General features: G+C 36.6%; 1 protein-coding gene across 4 annotated transcripts; it reads left to right on the top strand.

Moving 5' to 3' along the window:
* The first annotated feature begins 8,215 nt into the window (after positions 1–8,215).
* LOC137734323 (uncharacterized) lies at positions 8,216–16,427 on the top strand. 4 transcript variants are annotated; one of them, XM_088690963.1, is made up of 9 exons: positions 8,216–8,437; positions 9,358–9,464; positions 9,707–12,142; positions 12,728–12,817; positions 14,312–14,587; positions 15,202–15,417; positions 15,557–15,630; positions 15,718–15,795; positions 15,891–16,427. In XM_088690963.1, the coding sequence occupies exons 5-9, from the start codon at positions 14,312–14,314 to the stop codon at positions 15,988–15,990; spliced, it is 744 nt and encodes a 247-aa protein (XP_088547089.1). In that variant the 5' UTR covers positions 8,216–8,437; positions 9,358–9,464; positions 9,707–12,142; positions 12,728–12,817; the 3' UTR covers positions 15,991–16,427. The 4 variants fall into 4 exon arrangements, with proteins under 4 accessions (XP_088547089.1, XP_088547090.1, XP_088547091.1 ...); XM_088690964.1 differs by lacking the exons at positions 8,216–8,437; positions 9,358–9,464; positions 9,707–12,142; positions 12,728–12,817 and adding an exon at positions 12,824–14,164; XM_088690966.1 differs by lacking the exons at positions 8,216–8,437; positions 9,358–9,464; positions 9,707–12,142; positions 12,728–12,817 and adding an exon at positions 14,836–15,056 and having other exon boundaries at positions 14,449–14,587.
* The last annotated feature ends 3,701 nt before the right edge of the window (positions 16,428–20,128 follow it).

Genomic DNA, 20,128 nt, shown 5'->3' with positions numbered 1-20,128 from the left:
CGCCTTGTTCATAAAAGGGCAATGTGTGGTCAACACATTAAAATTTCCTTCCATCGATAGTTCTTCTTTCATCGCCCTTCTTTGGTTTAGAGTTTTGTCATAAAGGATCGCGGTAATACTGGTAAAGATGAAAATACATAAAATGATCCGTCATAATTATTCTTACACACACACTGCATGCCTTGACCGCCAACCCTCACTACTATGAAAAAGGCCAAAATTTTTTTTCTAATTTCCTTATTTTAACCACAGAAATTTCATGACTTCAAGGGCTCAAATTGAAATCCTCCTCTTCCTCATATTTTCTCCACCACGCCGGCCTCCCCTCACTCCTTTTTATCTTCCTTCCGTCTTTTCTCTCTGCAATATCATCTTCCTTTCGTCTTTGAGATCCATGATTGTCACACAAAGGGTCTGGCTTAGGCTTCTTCGAGTCTTTGACACAACCGAAGAGGAAGAGGGTGTGGGTAGAGGAAGGGAGAAAGGGAGCGAGAAAAATGAGGAACACCTGAGACAATGGTTGAACGATAGTAGCAAGAAGGAAATTCGCAAACAATGCCAAATATCAGATTAGCGATAGAGGGATGAAGAGGCGAACACATTTTCTAAATCGGACTAAATTGATACATAGGTTTGGGGAGTAGTAGCGGATCTAGGAAATATTATTGGGAGGGATCAATAAGAATAACGAGGACAGTGCACAAAATTTTCAGATTGAATAACATGAAAATTGGCATTTCATTGAGCTTTGGTAGGTCTGAGATCATGCCAACAACTTTTGAACGAGTATGCTGACTGATGTCAATAGATTTTGAGCGTGAATGCCAATAGATACCAACATACGTTGAGTGAGTCTATCGAAGGATGACTGTAGCAATGCTTACAAAGGCATGAGGCTAGCAGCTATCTTGTAGAGTGTCCATAGAAGCAATTCGTCGAGTAGTTGGAGGGTAGCTTTCAATGGCATCTCATATCTTCAAAGGGCAACTCTCAACTCTTCCATGGATAAATTCTGAACTTAAGGGGTCAGCTGACCCACCTTGTCTCAAGGTGGATCCGCCTTTGTTAAGAAGGATAAGTAAGTTGGTGTGAGGCATACTAAAGTGGTGGGGCCAAAGACACTAATTCAATTACTAAAATTATAATTAAAGAGCCAAATACCGGATTTGTATTAAAATAGTACTATCCCAGCATGCCAAATGACCTTAGTGATAACTTGTCATTACCACCACAACAACAACAATGAAGCTTCATCCCACTAAGTGAGGTTGGCTGTACTCCATATATTTCTTATATTCTCTGTCCAAGTCTTCCTCTACGCCTTTTACCTTCATCTCAGAGTCACATCTTTTAATTGGAGCATCTATAGATGTTCAGTTCACGTGTCCAAACCATCTTAACCAATTTTCTCTTATCTTATCTTCAATTACAACCACTTCTACTTTACCTTGGATAACCTCATTCTTAACCTATCATTTCTTGTGTGCACACACATCCGATGAAGCATTCTTATCTCCACTATACTCATTATTTGCACACGTTGCTTTTTGACCGCCAAAGATTCCAGGTCGCAAAGCGTTGCTGATCTTATTATTGCCTTATAAAATTTTCCCTTGAGTTTAGTGGCATAAGACAATCGCACAAAACACATGATGCACTCTTCCACTTCATCCATCTAGCTTGTATTCTATGGTTGACATCTCAATCTAATTCTTCGTTCTGTTTTAAGATAGATCCAAGATAAGGAAAACGTTCACTCTTTGGTACTTCTTGATCTTCAATCTTAACCTTATCTCATTTGGACCCCATTCTTATTGAACTTGCACTACATATACTATGTCTTTGACCTACCTAGGTAAAGACCTCTAGATTTCAACCCTTCCCGCTAAAGGTTAAGCTTCGCATTTACTCCCCCATGCATTTCATCTATCAGCTCTATATCTCTGCGAAAAGCATACACTAAGGGATATCATTTTGAATATGTCATATTAACTCGTCCATTACCAATCCAAAAAGGTAAGGACTTAAATTTGAGCCTTGGTGTAACCTTATGGTTATTATTGGAACCAAATTCGCACACATCCGTGGACGGAGGCAAGAACCCAGTCGGACTAGCCTATGATCTCCGATGAGGGGAAAATATGGTTGATTGGGGTGTAATTGAATCCAAAAAGGACTACCTACATATCTTCGGGAAGGAGAATCAAACAACGAGTGTAGTTTCATGAAAGAATGACGTGGGCCTTCCTTGACGAATAGCCTATGGCGGGGCGTTGGGAGATGAGTTTTTCATGGATGCGTTGGTAAATAGTGGCATGAGGGCCTTTGTTAGTCATAGAGAGAATAGGTGTGTTGTGGCTTTGTAGGGAAATATGTGAATATAGGTGGATATAAATGGTAGTCTTGTAGATAATAAAGTGGTCGTCCTAGAGAGAGATCGAAGTCTGTCCTACTTCAAGAGAATTACATGTCCCCCTAATAATGCCTAGGCTAGTGTATTTATAGGGATCTTAAGAGTTCTTGTAGGAAAAGTAATCGTCATCAAATCAGGAGACTATCTAGGAGGAAATATATGATAAGATACCCAATCTTCCTAGAATCATGATTATATAGCCTAATCCCTAAGATATCTTAAAAATTTGACTTTAACTAGGGTTTCCTTTACTTAGAAGACAAGTAATATCTTTAATAGGCCTAAACCTATCTTGCCGGACTACGCTCTATGGGTTTTGGGCATTCCGATCATTCTTTCTAAGTATCATGGGTCCAGAAAATCTGGTTCCACAGTTATGGGAAAGCTTTCAGTTTGTTCTTCATGAGTTTTTACTGCAATCCTTGCTCTAGAATACATATTTATTATTGTTTGGATATATGCTACTCATACTCCTTTCCTCTCTAGAATCCTCCAAATAATTTCTCTTGAGATCCTATCATATGCTTTTTCCAAATTTATAAAGGCCATGTGCAAATCTTTTTTTATATCTCTCTATCGTTCCATCAACCTTCGTAAGAAATAAATAGTCTCCATTGTTGAGCACCTTGGCATGAACCCGAATTGATTCTCTATGACACACGTCTCTTGCCTCAGTCTATGTTCAATTACTTTCTCCCAGTCTATGCTCAATCATCTACTCATTTACAACTTGTCATTAACCATCAACTATCAAAAATGATTTATCCAAATGTAGAATATAAAGATGGAGGAGGATTCTTTCCCCTCCTAATCTCTCTCCCTTTTCATCCTCTCCTACTTAAAAGGTTACGATTAGGACACATTAATGTCTTATATTGATTTTTAATATAGACAATAAGACAAAAAGCAAAGCGTGAGAGGAAAGGAAGGAAAAGGATGGGAATAGGAGGGGAAATAATTCTACTCCTATAAAGATTGCTCGTGTTAAGACAAGCCCAAGTTCAATATGTCACAATCTTAAATATGGGACATTCGTAAACAAAGAGAAAATAATTGCCGCAATGCATAATGGAAATAACGAATATGGAATTGTTCAATTTTATAAGAGAATTGTTATTGGCACTCCAAAAATCTCATTTTGCACTTCAAACTTTTAATAATTAGAAAGAAAAATGTACTTGTAAGGAGTGTAGAATGAAATTTTTGGAATGCCAAGAACAGTTCCCTTTTATAAAAGACATAAATGTTTTACCTTCTATAGTGATTTTGCAAGTGTGCTGGCAAGTGAATATACTATTTTTAGCTGGTCATTTAGCTAGTTTGTTAGATTTTAATTTTAATTTTTTTTTGTTCAAGTAATAAAAAGGGCTCGTTTAGTTAGGGGTTGGAAATGCTCAAAAGCTCATTTGTGACTTTTAGTTTTATGCCCTTGGTAATAAAACCAAAGATTTTCATGGGCGACTGACTGACCAACTTGTTACTCCCGGTAGAAACATCACCTTTATCCAATCATAGTTCACAGATGCGTTTTATGACCGGTTACAACACCGGTTCGCCACTTAGACTTCACCCCTGCTTGCTGCAGCTAGGAAAGGGATCCGTTTCGGATCCCTTCCACCAAATCCTCTCTATCAACTAATTCGGGTTTTTGAAATTTGATCCAATGACTAAAAACAAGGATCCACTTTAGAAGTTATAATAACTTTAACCGTTAGATCAAATTTCAAGGATCCGAATTGATTGATGGGAAGGACTTGATGGAAGGGATTTGAAGATGATCCCTTTCCCTGTAGCTATAAATTCACTTGACTAGACCGAGAGAGAGACACACACTGAGAGACAGATACCAAAAGCAGTGAGAAATGGAACGTGTGGGTGGTGTCCCTGGTGGGCTTCCTTCCAGGCATGCAAAATCATCAAACCCTGGTAAAAGTCTCTCTAAGCAAATGGCATCTGGGTTATCTCTTTTATTTCTTCATATATTTCTCTTATTATTACTTGTTTTAATTTCTTATTGATAATTTTATATTAGTGTACATATGTATGTGTGTGCATATATAAAATAAGAGTTGGTTTTCTGATTTTTTTTCTCTTTTTTTTATTTGTTTATGGAATTTTATTGCATGCATGTCAATATCTTCTCAAATTTTAGAGACCCAAATTTATTCTCTTTCCCTTCTCCCTTTCGCCCCCCAAAAATAGTTTTTTCCAAGGCAGATCCCAAAGAATTTGCATTCGATCCTGCATTTGATGGTCTTTTGCATGTAACTTTGTCTTTGTGTTTGTCTCAGCTGCTTATGTGCCAATATCATAGATATATCTCAATTCTCTATAGGGTTTTCATTGTTTTGTCAAGCTTTTAACCCAATATTTTTTGTTGACGATTTTCCCTACTTGTGTTAGTGTGTTTGTATTTGTCTGTTCGAATTTTGGAGGAAGTCAAATGTCTTTCTTCCCTGAATAAAATTAAATTTCATGTTATTTTTTTGGCATACTTTAATTTTTACTTGGCTAAATCGCCAAAATCGGTTGGCCTCTAGGTGGCCGCCTAGGCAGATGAGGCGGCCCTAGGCAGGCTAGGCGCTAGGCGGTGCTAGGCGGATAGGAGGTTTTTTTTTTTTTTTTTTTTTTTTTTTTTTGAAATTGAAATTGAAATTGAAAAAAAAAAATCCTATCTACATTACTATATTTCCTTATTTTCCTCCTATTTTGCATTTTGTGTGGTTTAAAATTGAGAACTTATTGTACATGTGTTATCCTACAATACTTCTCACTATGGTTCTATGACATATATGCTTGATGTGTTTTTAAATTTTGGACTTGTTGGATACTCTTTTTGCATTTTATTATTCTTTTATTATCTTATCCATGAATTTCATACAAGTTTAATTTTTTATAAGTCTCAATATGCACTTATTTACAAAATATACAAGAAATTTACCTCAATCAGCCTAGGCGCCCGCCTAGACCCCGCCTAGGCGCCTGCCTAGACCCCGCCTAGGCGCCTGCCCACCGCCCGACTAACGCCTAGCGTTTTTTAGAACCTTGTTTACATAACACATCACTTTGGTCCCTAAGATTTCAAATCAATAGAAGTGGTCCCTGAGATTGTATAGTTTTCCCTCGAACTAGTCAAGGGACCACTTCCTTGAGATTGACATCACTTTGGTTCATAACTTCTGTTATTAAAAATCATACTTTCGAAAAAGGTACCATTCTCTTCATCTCGTCAAGAAGTATGATTTTTGTTTTTGAATCACTTGATTTCGTTGAGTATTGAAGAAGTTATGAACGTTTAAAGTTTACCCAGTTTCTGGCGAGTTTTCCAGTTTTCCCTCGGACCAGTCAACTTTGAGGCTATTTTTTGGCCATCTCCAGCAACCATTGGGCTTCCAAATGGTATTCTACACTTTCCTATCTTCATTTTGATATATTATGGGTCAAATTTGGTTAAGAAACGATTGAGTTACGAAGCTTTGAAAATTGCCCAAACCTCTGGCCAAGAGCTTTGAGACACTTAACGGAGTTTTTAACACAATGACCAAAATGATGGATGGTGGACAATCTCAAGAACCACTTCTATTGATTTGAAATCTCAGGAACCAAGATGATGTGTTATACAAATCTCAAGCATCATTTTGATGATTTAGCCTCTCTATTTTTCTCTATAGCTATCTATTTTATTCATTATTTTTGGCTATAGCTCTTCTGCTTTTTGGTCGAATTTTTGGGTATAGCAGCTAGCTTGTTTCAATGTAACGCTTGCGCTCAAATATTGGAATATCTGGTTCTAGGCCTGCAGTTGGCCAGTTGCTCCGTGACGGTCTGTAATTTTAGGAGAAAGATTCTCTACCCTCCTAATCTTTTCATCCTTCCATGTTCTCCTATTTGAACGGTCACGGTTAAGTCATGTCAACATGTTATATTAATTTTTTTTCCGGAGGATTCTCTATCCTCATATTCTCATCCCCTCTTCTTTCACACATTGCTTTTTGTCTTATTATCTGTATAAAAAAATCAATATAAGATGTTGACGTGATTTAACCATAACTGTTCAAATAGGAGAGCATGGGAGGGTAGAGAGATTAAGAGGGTAGAGAATCTTCCTCATGTTTCCTCCTCTTCCCATTTTGCTCCCTACGTGCAGATCAGCAGTTGCACTGCTGTTCTTCCTCTCCTCCTTAATTCTTCCACTCCCAAAACTTCATTTCATCGTGGAAGAGCATGAACAATTGATGAAATGGGAACATCCTTCACATTTATATGCCAAGAAGCATAGTGACTTGTTTCCTTCGTGGTTTCACGCACATGTAAGTTGTATGTGGTTTGAATTGAGCATATTTTCCAACTTGTTCATGCCCGTCTTTAAATTTGGTTACATTAACAGGTTAACTTTTTGTATATGTTATATTAGATGAACAAATTGAAGGAATTGAATTCACCCTCTTATGATGAAGAATTATATAACTTGGCGAGAGGACCGCTGCACATGGAATTGTTCTTGGGTTGTCATGTCAATGGGATCAAGTTCTTAGGGGCAACACGTGATGACAAGTTGTCTACTCAAAATAGTGGTGTCCATGTCCCAGGTGTAGGCGACAGTGAAGACATTGACTTTTATGGCAAATTAACTAGTGTAGTACAATTGCTTTACAAAGACAAGTGTCAAGTGATACTGTTTAAGTGTCTTTGGTTTGATACAAACCCACATAACTGAATGAGTGTTAAGCGAGACCATGGTTTACTATCAGTAAACACTACGAGCCATTGGTACAATGAAGACCCATACATTTTGACAACAATGGCAAAACAAATATTCTATCTAGACGACCCTAAAGCCGACAATGGTTGGAAAGTTGTTCAGAAGATTGATCGAAGAGGGCTATATGATATTCCAAAAGTAGATCATGATGACAATGACAACAACGTCGCTGACCAACAGTTATCATCTTCGATAGAAATTGGCGAAGAAACACTCCAGGATACTAATATTGTTCAAGAACCGTTTGTCGTACCTGGAGTTCCTGAATTCCAAATATCAATTGGCCTTGGTGATCTGCCTCAATACCATGCACCGAAAGAGGCAAACAAAGATGAAGACGAATGGGAATCCGGAAATGATAGAAATGAGGATAGCGAGAGTTATTATTGTAGTTCGGATGAGGATTAATATAAACTTGTAAAGGAAAAAGCAGCAGGATAAGGGTTTAACACAGCCTCTCATCTACCCAACTCTCATATTCCCAACAAATCGTCTGATCGTCTCCATTATTTGATCAGGTATTTCTAGATGTGATTTGTTTTTTTATTTTTTTTTGGCATTCAATACATTTGATTTGGTTTTTTTATAATTCAAAATGTATTATATTTGTGATTGTTCGGCGGTTTACTTGTTTTGTGTCTTGATTAAGCATTGTAAATGTAATCGATTTTGTCGTTGGTTTGCCATCTCTCTCTCTCTCTCTCTTTCTCTCTCTCTCTCTCTCTCTCTCTCTCTCTCTCTCTCTCTCTCTCACTCTCACTCAGAAACATATATTAATAGATAATGTAACTATAGGGTCCAATATATAATAAAATAAATATTTAACATATTTATTAAAAAATAAAAAGATTTAACATTTATATTCAATTGACAACATCAACTATTTTGATATATTGTGTTTTTTAGTGTTGTTAATATTTTTTTGCTAATATTTTATCGTTGTTCTTTTAGTGTTGTTAATATTTTTTTGCTAAAAAAAAAATATTTTGATATATTGTGTTTGACATGACATTATGCTAGAACGCAAATGGGCAATCACAGTGACAAGTCAATCCAAGTGGCCGTAGTTGATTGGTCTAAACACCTAATTTTTCCAATTACATTCCTTATCAGATCTCACATTTCGTATTTACTTCTTCTGGAACCCTCTTTCCCTCTCTGGTCTACAGTTAATACAGTGAGCCGGATCTCTCAAAGTCTCTCAGGCTCAGAGCAGCAGGACGGCCATGGCTGACCAGTTCGAGGACAAGGTCCCTCCTTCGGTACGATTTCTCAGAACCCCAATTATCTTCTGCAATTTAATCAGCCATCTTGGATTTTCTATTTCTGGAATTGGGTTTAGATTTCTCGTTTTTCAGCTGTTTTGAGGTCCTGCTAAGCGAAACTTATGCATGCATGCATGCTTCAATTTAGTGGCATATTAAATGTCTGGGACTTGTGTGTTGGTTGATTAGACAGAGTTACATTTCTTGATGAAACATTTTCGCGACCTGAAAATTGGTATTCCAAAACTGGGATGAAACCCAGATTTTGGACATTTTCCATGATTGAATTTGAATTTGGAAACAAGCCTGTTTTGTGCAATATACTGATTATGATTTTCTGCATGCTCTGTGTTGAAACTTAGAAATTAGATATGCAGAACAACTAAGCATACATAAATTATATGAAGATGAAAAAAGCAGGTCCACTACTTTGTTCGAGGACCAATGTTTAGTACACAATGCTTAAGAGAACTGTGGCCCTTAATTTTGTATGTTTTATCTCCAAGTGAATGGCATGTATCTTAAGTTCTCTCATTTTTTTCTTTTACAATCCAATCGATAGAGAATTCCAAATTTCTGGTATTGTTTTCTTTTGAGTCTCTTTCTTTTGATAGTCTGTGCCGCTCAAGCGGTGATATGACTGAGTTCTGCCGCTCAAGCGTTAGTTTGAGCGGTGGTATGACTGAGTTCTGCCGCTCAAGCGATTGTCCGTGCCGCTCAAGCGGTGATATGACTGAGTTCTGCCGCACAAGCGGTGGATTCTACAAATGCAAACCTTATTATACAACATGTGATATTTATTGCAGTAAATATTAGAGTTTGTCAAATATGCCATTTGTGTTGATTTACATGTAGTTTAGTAACTTGATTGATTGGATCCTAAATTATATTAATACTAACAGTGACCACTCTTGCAGACATCGTTTGGATCCAGATTGCCCTTGATAAGGGCCCGTCATTTGTTTACCTAGCTCCTGCATTGGCGATAATCAACTCCCCAGAATTTGAAGGACTCAATGGAAATGTATGCTTCTGTTCTTGCTTTTGTTTAGTTTGATTGTTAGTGTTGTCTTATACAATTTCCGAATGCTTTAAATAGCACACATCTTAGTGATTACTACAGGCGTGATGTCTGCCATCTTTCTGTCCTCTGTTGATTAGCTCGTACGGTTATATTATTAGAAGTTTCGTTTTGTTGCTTCAGTTTAAAATTTTCATTTTAATAGCTCACATCGTTCAAAATAGGCTTGACAAGGGCATCTGCAGATTTGTAGGGGTGGGTGCAGTGCGGTTTGGTGCGGTTTTGAGTGAAACCGCTCCGAAACCGAAACTTTTTGCGGTGCGGTGTGGTGCGGTTTTGAAGCCAAAACCAAAATGAAACCAAATCGTTTGGTTCGGTTCGGTGCGGTTTCAAATGGTTTTTGAGAAAAAAATATACACATATTTATGCATAAGACGGTCTTATTTTCCTTATATATTAATTAATGAACATGCATCAAAATTGCAACAAAAACAGCAACAATGCAGCAAAACTGCAGCAAAAAACAGTGGCAAAACCTTCAAAAAAAAAATGCAGCCAAACTGCATAAAAAACGCAGCAAAAGAACAGAAAAACAGCAGCAAAACTGCACCAAAAACTACAGCAAAACTGCAGCAAAAAACAGCAGCAAAACTGCATTAAAACTGTACCAAAACTGCAGCAAAAAACAGTTAAATCGTCAGATCGTCATTTTTCGTTTATAGCCATCGAAAAAGTTTGTCTTGTTACTTGATCTCTGAATGTTTGTTTTTTGCAATTTTTGGCGTATGCGATCTTGAAGCATATACAAACAAGTTTGACGGTTGAATTGTTGAAACTCATTTTGTACAATGCGTATCTCATCAAAACATTAGATTCACAAAAACTTGGAGTTTATTTATACTTTCATTAAGTATAACATAAGATTTTGTGGTATCCACTTGTGTGAATGTTTTAAATTGACGATCGGATTGGTTGATTGTATTCATATAGGGTTAAAGAGTGTAGAGGTTAATAATCATCAAAATCGGACTTAAAATAACCGTTAAATCGTGATTTTTCGTTTATAGCCGTTGAAAAGGTTTGTCTCATTACTTGATCTCTGAATGTTTGTTTTTTGCGATTTTTGGTGTATGTGATCTTGAAGCATATACAAACAAGTTTGGCGGTTGGATCGTTGAAACTAGTTTCGTACAATGTGTATCCCATCAAAACATTAGATTCACAAAAACTTGGAGTTTATTTATACTTTCATTAAGTATAACATAAAATTTTGTGGTATCCACTTGTGTGAATATTTTAAATTGACGATCGGATTGGTTGATTGTATTCATATAGGGTTAAAGAGTGTCTTGGTAAAAATTCATCAAAATCAGACTTAAAATAACCGTTAAATCGTGATTTTTCGTTTATAGCCATCGAAAAGGTTTGTCTCGTTACTTGATCTCTGAATGTTTGTTTTTTGCGATTTTTAGCATATGAGATCTTGAAGCATATACAAACAAGTTTGACAGTTGGATCGTTGAAACTAGTTTCGTACAATGCGTATCCCATCAAAACATTAGATTCACAAAAACTTGGAGTTTATTTATACTTTCATTAAGTATAGCATAAGATTTTGTGGTATCCACTTCTGTGAATGTTTTAAATTGACGATCGGATTGGTTGATTGTATTCATATAGGGTTAAAGAGTGTAGAGGTAAAAAATCATCAAAATTGGACTTAAAATAACCGTTAAATAGTGATTTTTCGTTTATAGCTGTCGAAAAAGTTTGTCTCGTTACTTGATCTTTGAATGTTTGCTTTTTGTGATTTTTGGCGTATGCGATCTTGAAGCATATACAAACAAGTTTGATGGTTGGATCTTTGAAACTAGTTTCGTGCAATGCGTATCCCATCAACTTCAATGGTATATATATTTACTAAGTAGATTTTAATTTATTTATTTTGTACTTATAACACTTAAGAAATTGAATGATATATATGTAGAAAAAATTATTGTGGGTTTTTGTTAGATAAATATATTATTATGGACTTTATGTCAAAAAAATTTGAAATTGAAAGGAGGAAAGTCACATATTTAGTAATTTTTGTAATAATTTTTTTGCGCGACCCATTAATTTGATCGTCGCGCAAAACTAGTTTACATAACGTCAAATTGTATACGTACGTCACGCCAGTTGTGATAAATTTGGCAGTCCAATAGTGAAAAATAGGCGTTTTTTAAAAATTTTCCCAAACTTGAACCCTCCCTCCCAAATCTCAGTTTCTCACATAAATCCCCAAATCCCTCTTTCTTCTCCCACACAAAACCAACCCCACCCCCGCCCCCCCCCCCGGGGTAGACCCCAAATCTCCCTCTCTTTCTTTCCCTCCTTCTTTCCCCCTGTAGACCCCAAATCTCCCTCTCTTTCCCTCTTTCTTTCCCCGTAGACCCCAACCCCTGTTAAAATCGGGTTTTTGCACCCTTATCCCCTGAGATAAGCGCATGATTTCAGCTTGGGTTGTATGTGCGCTGAAGAAAGCCTTATTTCAGTAACGGAAGAAGAAAGGCATCGTAATATCTTTCCTCTTGGGTCGTCGAACCCAAACGACCTGTGTTTCCTGTTGAAAAATCTTGAACCCAAACGACAGGCCACCACGGGAATCTCAAAGCCGACGCGAATCAAGTCCCAAAATCAAGGTAAAGGTTTCTGATTTTCGATGGGTTTTTGTTATTTAGGGTTTTCGTTATCGAAACTTGAGATATTTTTGGATGTTGAATGTTATTCAATGTTGGCCAACGAAGGTTATTCAGCTAATTCCCTCTGTTGTTTACTCTAATTCTTTATTAGCAAATGGATGAGCAGTTTAAGACACTAATTGTTTTATCTCAGCACTTGGAATTATGTTTGTCTCTGCATCCAAACATTTGACATGTTGTTAGTTTAGGTCAGACGAAATCATAGCCACACACCTTACCAGCAACAAATAATTTTCATTTTAATGGCAAGGATTTCTTTTGAACCTCGCAGAATCAAAAAGACAACTTGAGAGCTCAAGTTTGAGATTTTTGCTATTTAGTAGTGAATTTGTAGCACGGTGGAAATATGTGGAATGAGATTTTTTGCCTTTCAATTCTAATTGGCAATATGCTACGAATTTAATCTTACGTTGCATTGTTTTTGTTATTACGTATATTCTTGATTCGTGATTGTAGATGAAGATGGTTGATTTTCATATACACTATCCGTCTGTTTTTGGTTTTCCATTTATTTAATTTGGATAGGGTTTTGGAAAATTATCTTTGGTTGCTGCATCGGCGGCTCAGTTGGCTGCAAGTGTAGTCCAGGCAGGCACAAAAGAGATCACTACTAAGGTTTTTTTCTATCCATTCTTAAATTTGTTAGATGCTAGACGAGTGCTTTGCTACTGCCAGGCATTTATATTGGATATTAGATAGGTGGTGTTAGCATTTACAAAACATATTGACAACGTGAGGGTGAGTATTCTGAATTTGGACACATTATGCTAATGGTGTCATTAATGTAATCCCATCTTTTGGACACATTATGCTAATGGTAATCTCATCATGCTTAATTACCATTCTTTCTTCATGTCATTGTTTTCAAAGCATTACCATATTAGATAGGTGGTGTTAGCACAGAATCCCATATGTATCTTAGACTACTATTAATACCATGATCTGAACATAAGGGATTAGCACAGTATCAGACTCAGTAATCATGTTATGCATGACATCAAGGCCTGTACTATTAACTTCCAATGGTTGACGAATTGGCAATTTGTTCATCGAATTGGGTTTTCTATAGTTTAAGTTCTTGGATCGATTTGAGATTTCAAATGAACCTTTTACCTACTAACCTTGATGGAGGGGCAGAGGATGAAGAAAATTGCGGGCAATGAGCTCTAACTGTCTAATTTTTTCACATGAATTAGCATATTTCATTCCCTCAAAATTAATTGTAAGGCTGCACTCAAAATGGGTTAAATGTTGAGCTCTGACTCTAATACTTTCGCATGAATGAGCTCTGACTCTCTGATGTTTGTTTATAAGTTTTTGGGTTAATTTTACATTGTAATTGCTTTCCCCTAATTTGAATGATTAATCGTTGAACTTTTCTTTCCTCCAAATCCTCATGTTTTCATATCGACAAGCCAAAAGAAATCGAATATGCAAAACTGGTAATTGAAGCTTTAAGAAGTAAAGGTGTTTCTGCAATTGGTGTGGTAGGCTTTTGTTGGGGCGTTGAGTTCATTTACCTGCTCTCCATAATGTCTATCTATTTCCTGGTTTATTAGTATAATTCCAGTTTAATAATGTCTCATGTGAGGAAGTGCTTATTTTCCTGCTCAATTCATTATGGCATAGGTTTTCATATAACCTTGAATTATGTATGCTGTTTCTAGGCAATGCCGGCGCGATGTTATCAAAATATTGTATGTAAAATATGTTGGTTGGCAATCCATTGGCAGTATATCACAAAAATAATAATTGAACGTGTTTCAGTTGCCTTATGCATAATTATCTTTCACCCTTCATATGCAACTAAGACCTATTGACCATTATGGGGCCGGGTATATATGTGTTATTTTTTGAAATTAATACCATGATTTATTAGGTACATGGCAGAAACAGAAAGCATTCCATCTAACCATAGATGTTGAAGAACTATAGCTGTTTACTTTCCCCAGGCACTAAATTGTAAATGTTGTTCTCTCTTTCAGTTTTATTTTATTATTATTTTTATATTCATGTTATTTCTTTTTCAAGTATTGCATTGAAAGGGTTTACCTTTCCTACTTAATACTCTCCAATTATAATGCGGAACGGTTTCATTCCTACTTATAGATGTCACAGTTGATCACTCGTCGTCGGAGTGTGACCAATGCACCTCTCGCATTATCAGCATCTACTGCTCCAGCCGTGAGTGCTCCATTGATTGGGGAGTCTACACCCCTTGTTGAGGCTACTTCTACGGCGTCCCAGGTGCCCGTCTCATCGACGTCATCAATGTCCGTTGAGTCGCTCAGTGCGCGGCGACCTCACCGACGCCGCTGCGACCTCACCGACGCCGCTGCGACCTGGAGCCTTCTGATCAGACTTCCTCGGCATCCAGAGTTGAGGGTGAGGCTTCCCAGCCACCATAGTTCTTTCTAATTCTCTCTATGTTGTATTTTTTTTTTCATTTTAAAATTATTATTTTTGTGATGGTGAAAATTTGTTGGATTGTGAAAATGTATTTCGGGTTGTGAATTACTATTATTTTACTGTTTTAAGGTTTTGAGAAATGCTATACTATTAGGGGAGGTTGTGTCGAATTTTTTGTACAAATTTAAGCTTAGGGTTTTCACCATTTAAGTATTTTTGGCTAGCTAAAAAAAACACCAGGGGGCCTAGTCGAATGCTGAAGGCGTTAGAGGGCGTACGTCAGACCAACTCTAAGATCAAGATTGCGTATGACCTGCGACATTGTGGAGCGGCTACCTCACAGCAGCATAGCGGCATTGCTAGTAGCTGTGGTGGTGTTATTCGAGATAATTGTCCTTTTCAACGGGAGTTTTGGGCAGAAATTCCCGAGGAGACGAAGATACTGGTGCGAGACAAGTTGTAGTTAGTATATTAATTTTTAGCCTTTATCATTTTTTTTTAATTTTGTTTACAAATATTAAAAACCAAAATATATTATCTTAATATTATTAAATTTGTTACTATTATTTTATTATTTTTCATATTTGTAGTGCGTTTATGATTTTGAGGACATATCCTCTGAGGTCATGGCCTACTTAGAGAGGACCTTAGCAATCCGGTACAAACAATGGAAGAACAATTTTCACAAGTATTTTAAGCAATGGGATGATCCGGAGATTGCTCGCCTACATGTTCCAAACGAGTTGAAGGACCGGCCAGAGGATTGGGAGTGGCTCTGCAAACATTTTACGGATCCAAAATTTGTGGTATGTACATAATATTTTAATAATAATTTATTATTGTACATGTTATTTTTTTACGTTTTTTTTATTAATTTATTTCAAATAGTCGCATTAACATGTATACTGTGTGTTTAACAAAAGAAATCTATTGCTGGCCAGAAAGCTCGGGAGTCAAAGACACTTCTCAACCATTCCGGTTCGTAGCCCTTTTCGTATAGGCTTGAGGCATGACGTGAGGTAAAAGTATTTTAACTTTGAAATTTTATACAATTTATTTTTTATTATTGATTAATAAAATTTTCTTAATGTTTTTTTCTTCAAAAGGGTTCTAAGTTCCCAGAGATCGACATATTCAAGGATGTTTACGTTTGACCTGGTAATGAGACCGCTAATCAGCTTCATGTAAGTATATGTTATTATTCTTATATGTATGAATCATTCAAATATTATTTATATTTGGTTATTAAACGTTATATGTTTTTTCTTTATTATTACAGGCTACTATGGAGGAAAAGAGCACTGCTGTTCTCCATGAAGCAGCATCCCAACTTCCCCCAGAGACCCCGATCGAGGACGTCATGGTACTTGAGGATGTAGGTTTTCAGATCATGACTGATGTCCTGGATCAGAACTATGGTCGTCGTCGTGGCAAGGTTGTTCGGGGTATGGGGAAAACGCGGATTCATGAGATGGGTGCTTCTTCTTCCAGATCGAACACAGCAAAGGTCGATGCATTGAAGGCGGAAGCGACGCACCAGAGGGCTGAGGGCGAGCAGATGAAGGCGCAATTGAGGGCCCAGGGTGAGGAGATGAAGACATGTGTCGGGAGCGTGCAAGAACTTGTACAAGCCATACAGATGTTCAACCTCCAAATCTCGCTAACTCCACCTTCAACCTCAGAGCCATCTCATCTTGCCTATACCCAGTAGCCTGATGTATTAAACTTAGTTCACTTGTAGTTTTTTCATTTTTGTTTGGATATCTTGTATGTACATTTTCATATATTTTATAATTAAATACTTTTGCTTGGTTAATTAATTATTCTTTAGAATTTAATTACAAAATTTATCAAAAATTAAAAAAAAAAAATTTCACTAAAACAAAAAAAAATATATTTCTCACTAAATAAAAAAAAAGGGTTTGCGCGACACACTCCCTAGGGTGTGCGTCGCTCAAAGTCACTTTGCGCGACGCACGGCCTATGTCGCTCAAAGTCCCTTTGCACGACGTGGGCCGTGCATCGCACAAAGTCACTTTGCGCGACGTATGTTATTTCTCTGTCGCGCAAACCCTAGCGTCACTGCCTTGGCGCAATGGTTAGAGCTCGATAAATGTACGTACGTCGCGGAAAGTGTTTTTTTTTACTAGTGTTATAAGGGTTTCCATCGCTCAAAAATCAGTATTTTTCTTTTACAATATATATATATATATATATTACAAATAAGTTTTCTAGTGTAGAATAGCCAAATCGAAGGGCTTTAGGTTTTTTCCTTTTCAACATTTTATGAATGCCAGAAAGATGTATACGTGTGTCTGCATATATATATATATATATATATATATATATATATATATATATATATCTATGTATATAATACATATTAGTGGAAATATATTCAAATTTGAAATATTTTACAGAAGAATTTTACTAGTTATAAGGCAATACAACACATGAAAAACTTTGATTAAATTATTAATTAAGTGTTGATTAACGTGCTTGTTTCTTATTAGTGACACATCGTTTGGTTTGTAATATGATTTAAAAATTAGGAATTGTTATTAGCACTCCAAAATCTCATTTGACACTCTAAATTTTCTATAATTAAAAAGAAAAATACATTAATGAGGAGTGTAGAATAAGATTTTTGAAGTGATAATAACAATTTTAAAAAAATTTAATCTTCTTAGCATTATTAATTTTCTAGTGCTTCGTCGTTTCACAGCCACGACACGTAGACATGCAAGTGCGTGAGTTATAGGTTTATTCTTGTTTGGAACTTAGGTGGAGTAGCAAGTAGGCAAAAAAAGAGGGATTCAAATATCGTGCGGCCATAATTAAATGTTTTTTACGAAAAACGAGATTGTTTTACTTTAAAAAATATAAAAAACATTTAATTGTGGCCGCACGATCTTTGATGAACTGTCCTTGTGCCTTGATCCCCTGGATCCCTAGGGAAGGGATCCGGAGAGGATCCAAATCCAAAAAAGAGTGACAAGGAGGAACCCTTCCTCTTGAAACAGGCTTTGACCTCTTATCCTTTTGTCTTGATCGGAGTAACCGTTATTGTGGAAACATAGCTACGGGCAGGTGGGCGCGTGAATTGTTGCGCGCAAATTAGGGTTTATGGTCTGCACATTGTTGTCTCGTCAAACACTATATTCAGTACGGTTATTTAGATTATCAATGGTACATGGTCGATAATCGTGGATTGTTGCGAATTTTATAGTAAATTTTAAATAAATTAATTATTCACTGAACTTGACATTTCTTGCAAACATGATATTGAACGAATTTTAAACAGTTAAATTAGAGCATTCTTAATGGTAGGTTTACTCAATGAAATTGAATTAGGAGAGAGAGTCTAAGAGAGAACAACTAAAGTAGAATGAGTTTAACGCTATTGTGGCATCCCAAGCCATTACATGAACTTTTTTGGTCGGCCATGACCTTAATTAATGTCATCAGTTTATGGTAAGAAATAGTGGCAAAACCTCTTTGGTTGGCCGTGCATTCTGCACATCCACACAGACAATTTATGATTCAAACCCCATTAATATACACCCTGACCCTGATTTATTTAACCATACACCATGTCCTCCTTACCCATTAATTAACTGACCACAAATGTTAATTTCAAAGGAGAAATTTTTCTAGGTACCGGATACACAAGATAGATGATGTTCCCCACAAATGACACATGACACCTGGGTTTCTTCTTTTTATATTTCACATGTTGGTACTTGAGTTACCATCTTCCTATTTAGTCCCTAAACCTCAACTTTTCAGAAAATAATTTTTTTTTTAAAAGAAAAGTTAAATAAAACACAGAACCCAAATTCTCGTTATGGGTCTTCAACCTCCACCCCACCCAACCCATCTCCCCCTCACCTATCTCTCTTTTTCCCTTCCTCTTCCTATTTGTAATTCTACTCCTCCCTTACGCCGGAGAAGGATCTTGGAAATTGCCAAGGACACTCCTACGCTTCGATCTGAGATCGGTGACTGCAGATATGAACGTCGAAGTTGTCATCAATCATTCTCGGGTACCATGTAAAGCTAGGAATGGAAGAGGAGAAAGGAAAAAGTAGGAAGCAAGAGAATTTGATGGGGTTTCTCCGGTGAAAATATTAGCTTCAATGGAGGTGCGCGGTGGTTAGGTGGGTTCTTGGTGGCGTAGGGTGGGTTGTGCTGTGAGAGGGAGGGTGATTATTTTCAATTTTTGTTTCACTAAGGGTAAGTTAGGAATTCTGATTGACAAAAAAGTATACTAGTTGACATTTTCTTAATTAAAAAACTAGGTAATTAGGTGTCTGACTTTTATTGGTTAGGAACACCAGCTCAACTGGTGTACCCAGTGTAAGAATAGCTTACATGCATGATTATCAACTAACACAGAATCACAATTAACCAGAGTCAATACTAACACACAAATTTAAACACACACCTGGGGATGAAGAAGACATGATGCTCGAAATAAAGTAGTCTTCTACTCTCACAAAACTGGATGCTTATGCTTTCAATAGGACTCAACACATTATTAAGCTTATATTTGGAGAGCAGGGACCAACCTTTTTATAGTCACATAAGACCTATTGATATCCACCTATTAGGAAAACAATAGGTCTCTCAATAACTCCTAATTAATTGCAATAAGTCCACTACATTATTGTTTTGAATGTTTCATAACCTATCGTTACAAAACTTTATTCCTTGTGTTGACTTTTTCAAAATTTTCTTGAGAACCCTGCTAGGCTAATTTCAACGCCCCGAGTCCGTTTTTGACATCTATTTAGTGAAATTCCAAAGTTTTAACATAGTTGACCACCAGAGTGTCTCGGTTTACTTTTTAGAGTTGATCGTCGACTATTTCGTTGACTTTTTATAAAATTTGCCCAGGACCCCTCTATGCATATTTCGACGTTCTGACTTCATTTTCCCAAATTCAAACGTTTTAATCAAGTTTTGCTAATGGGTCCCAATATTATGGTTATGTGCGATTACCACTAGAGACTTCGACTTTTCTGGTTTGAGCAGCTGCGATCTTGCGAGTATCAGTGAGTGGGTTTTTTCTTTTATATAGTATATGTATAATTGTTAGTTTCCAATTATACATTTCATAAAGAGTTTTCTACAATTCACCAAGATTAGTGTGACGTTTATAAGATTTAGCGCATTGATAGAAATTATGAAGTTATGCTATGTCCTATGGGATGCACTGTTATGCATATTATTGTTGATGCCCTAATTATATTTATGGTCGTGAATAGTATTATGGTGACGTGAATTATCGATTTACCACTGTATAATTTTATTTACGTTATCTGCTCATATTGTGCTACATTAGTGTTAGTACTCGTCCGGACCAGAGCCAATCTTTCACGTGTATGTTCACATTACACCATACACTCACTTTGGATCCATTCTAGGTGCCAGTCATGTCCTAGATTTCTATAGGCAATTAGGATTCGTATGTGATGTGCATAGCACCAGTTTTCATGTGATTGTAGTACTAGA

Source organism: Pyrus communis, chromosome 3 (assembly GCF_041283825.1).
Source record: "Pyrus communis isolate YQ-2024b chromosome 3, ASM4128382v1, whole genome shotgun sequence".
NCBI lineage: Eukaryota > Viridiplantae > Streptophyta > Magnoliopsida > Rosales > Rosaceae > Pyrus > Pyrus communis.
Note: the sequence above shows the minus strand (reverse complement) of the source record. Positions and strands in the feature narration are given on the sequence as shown.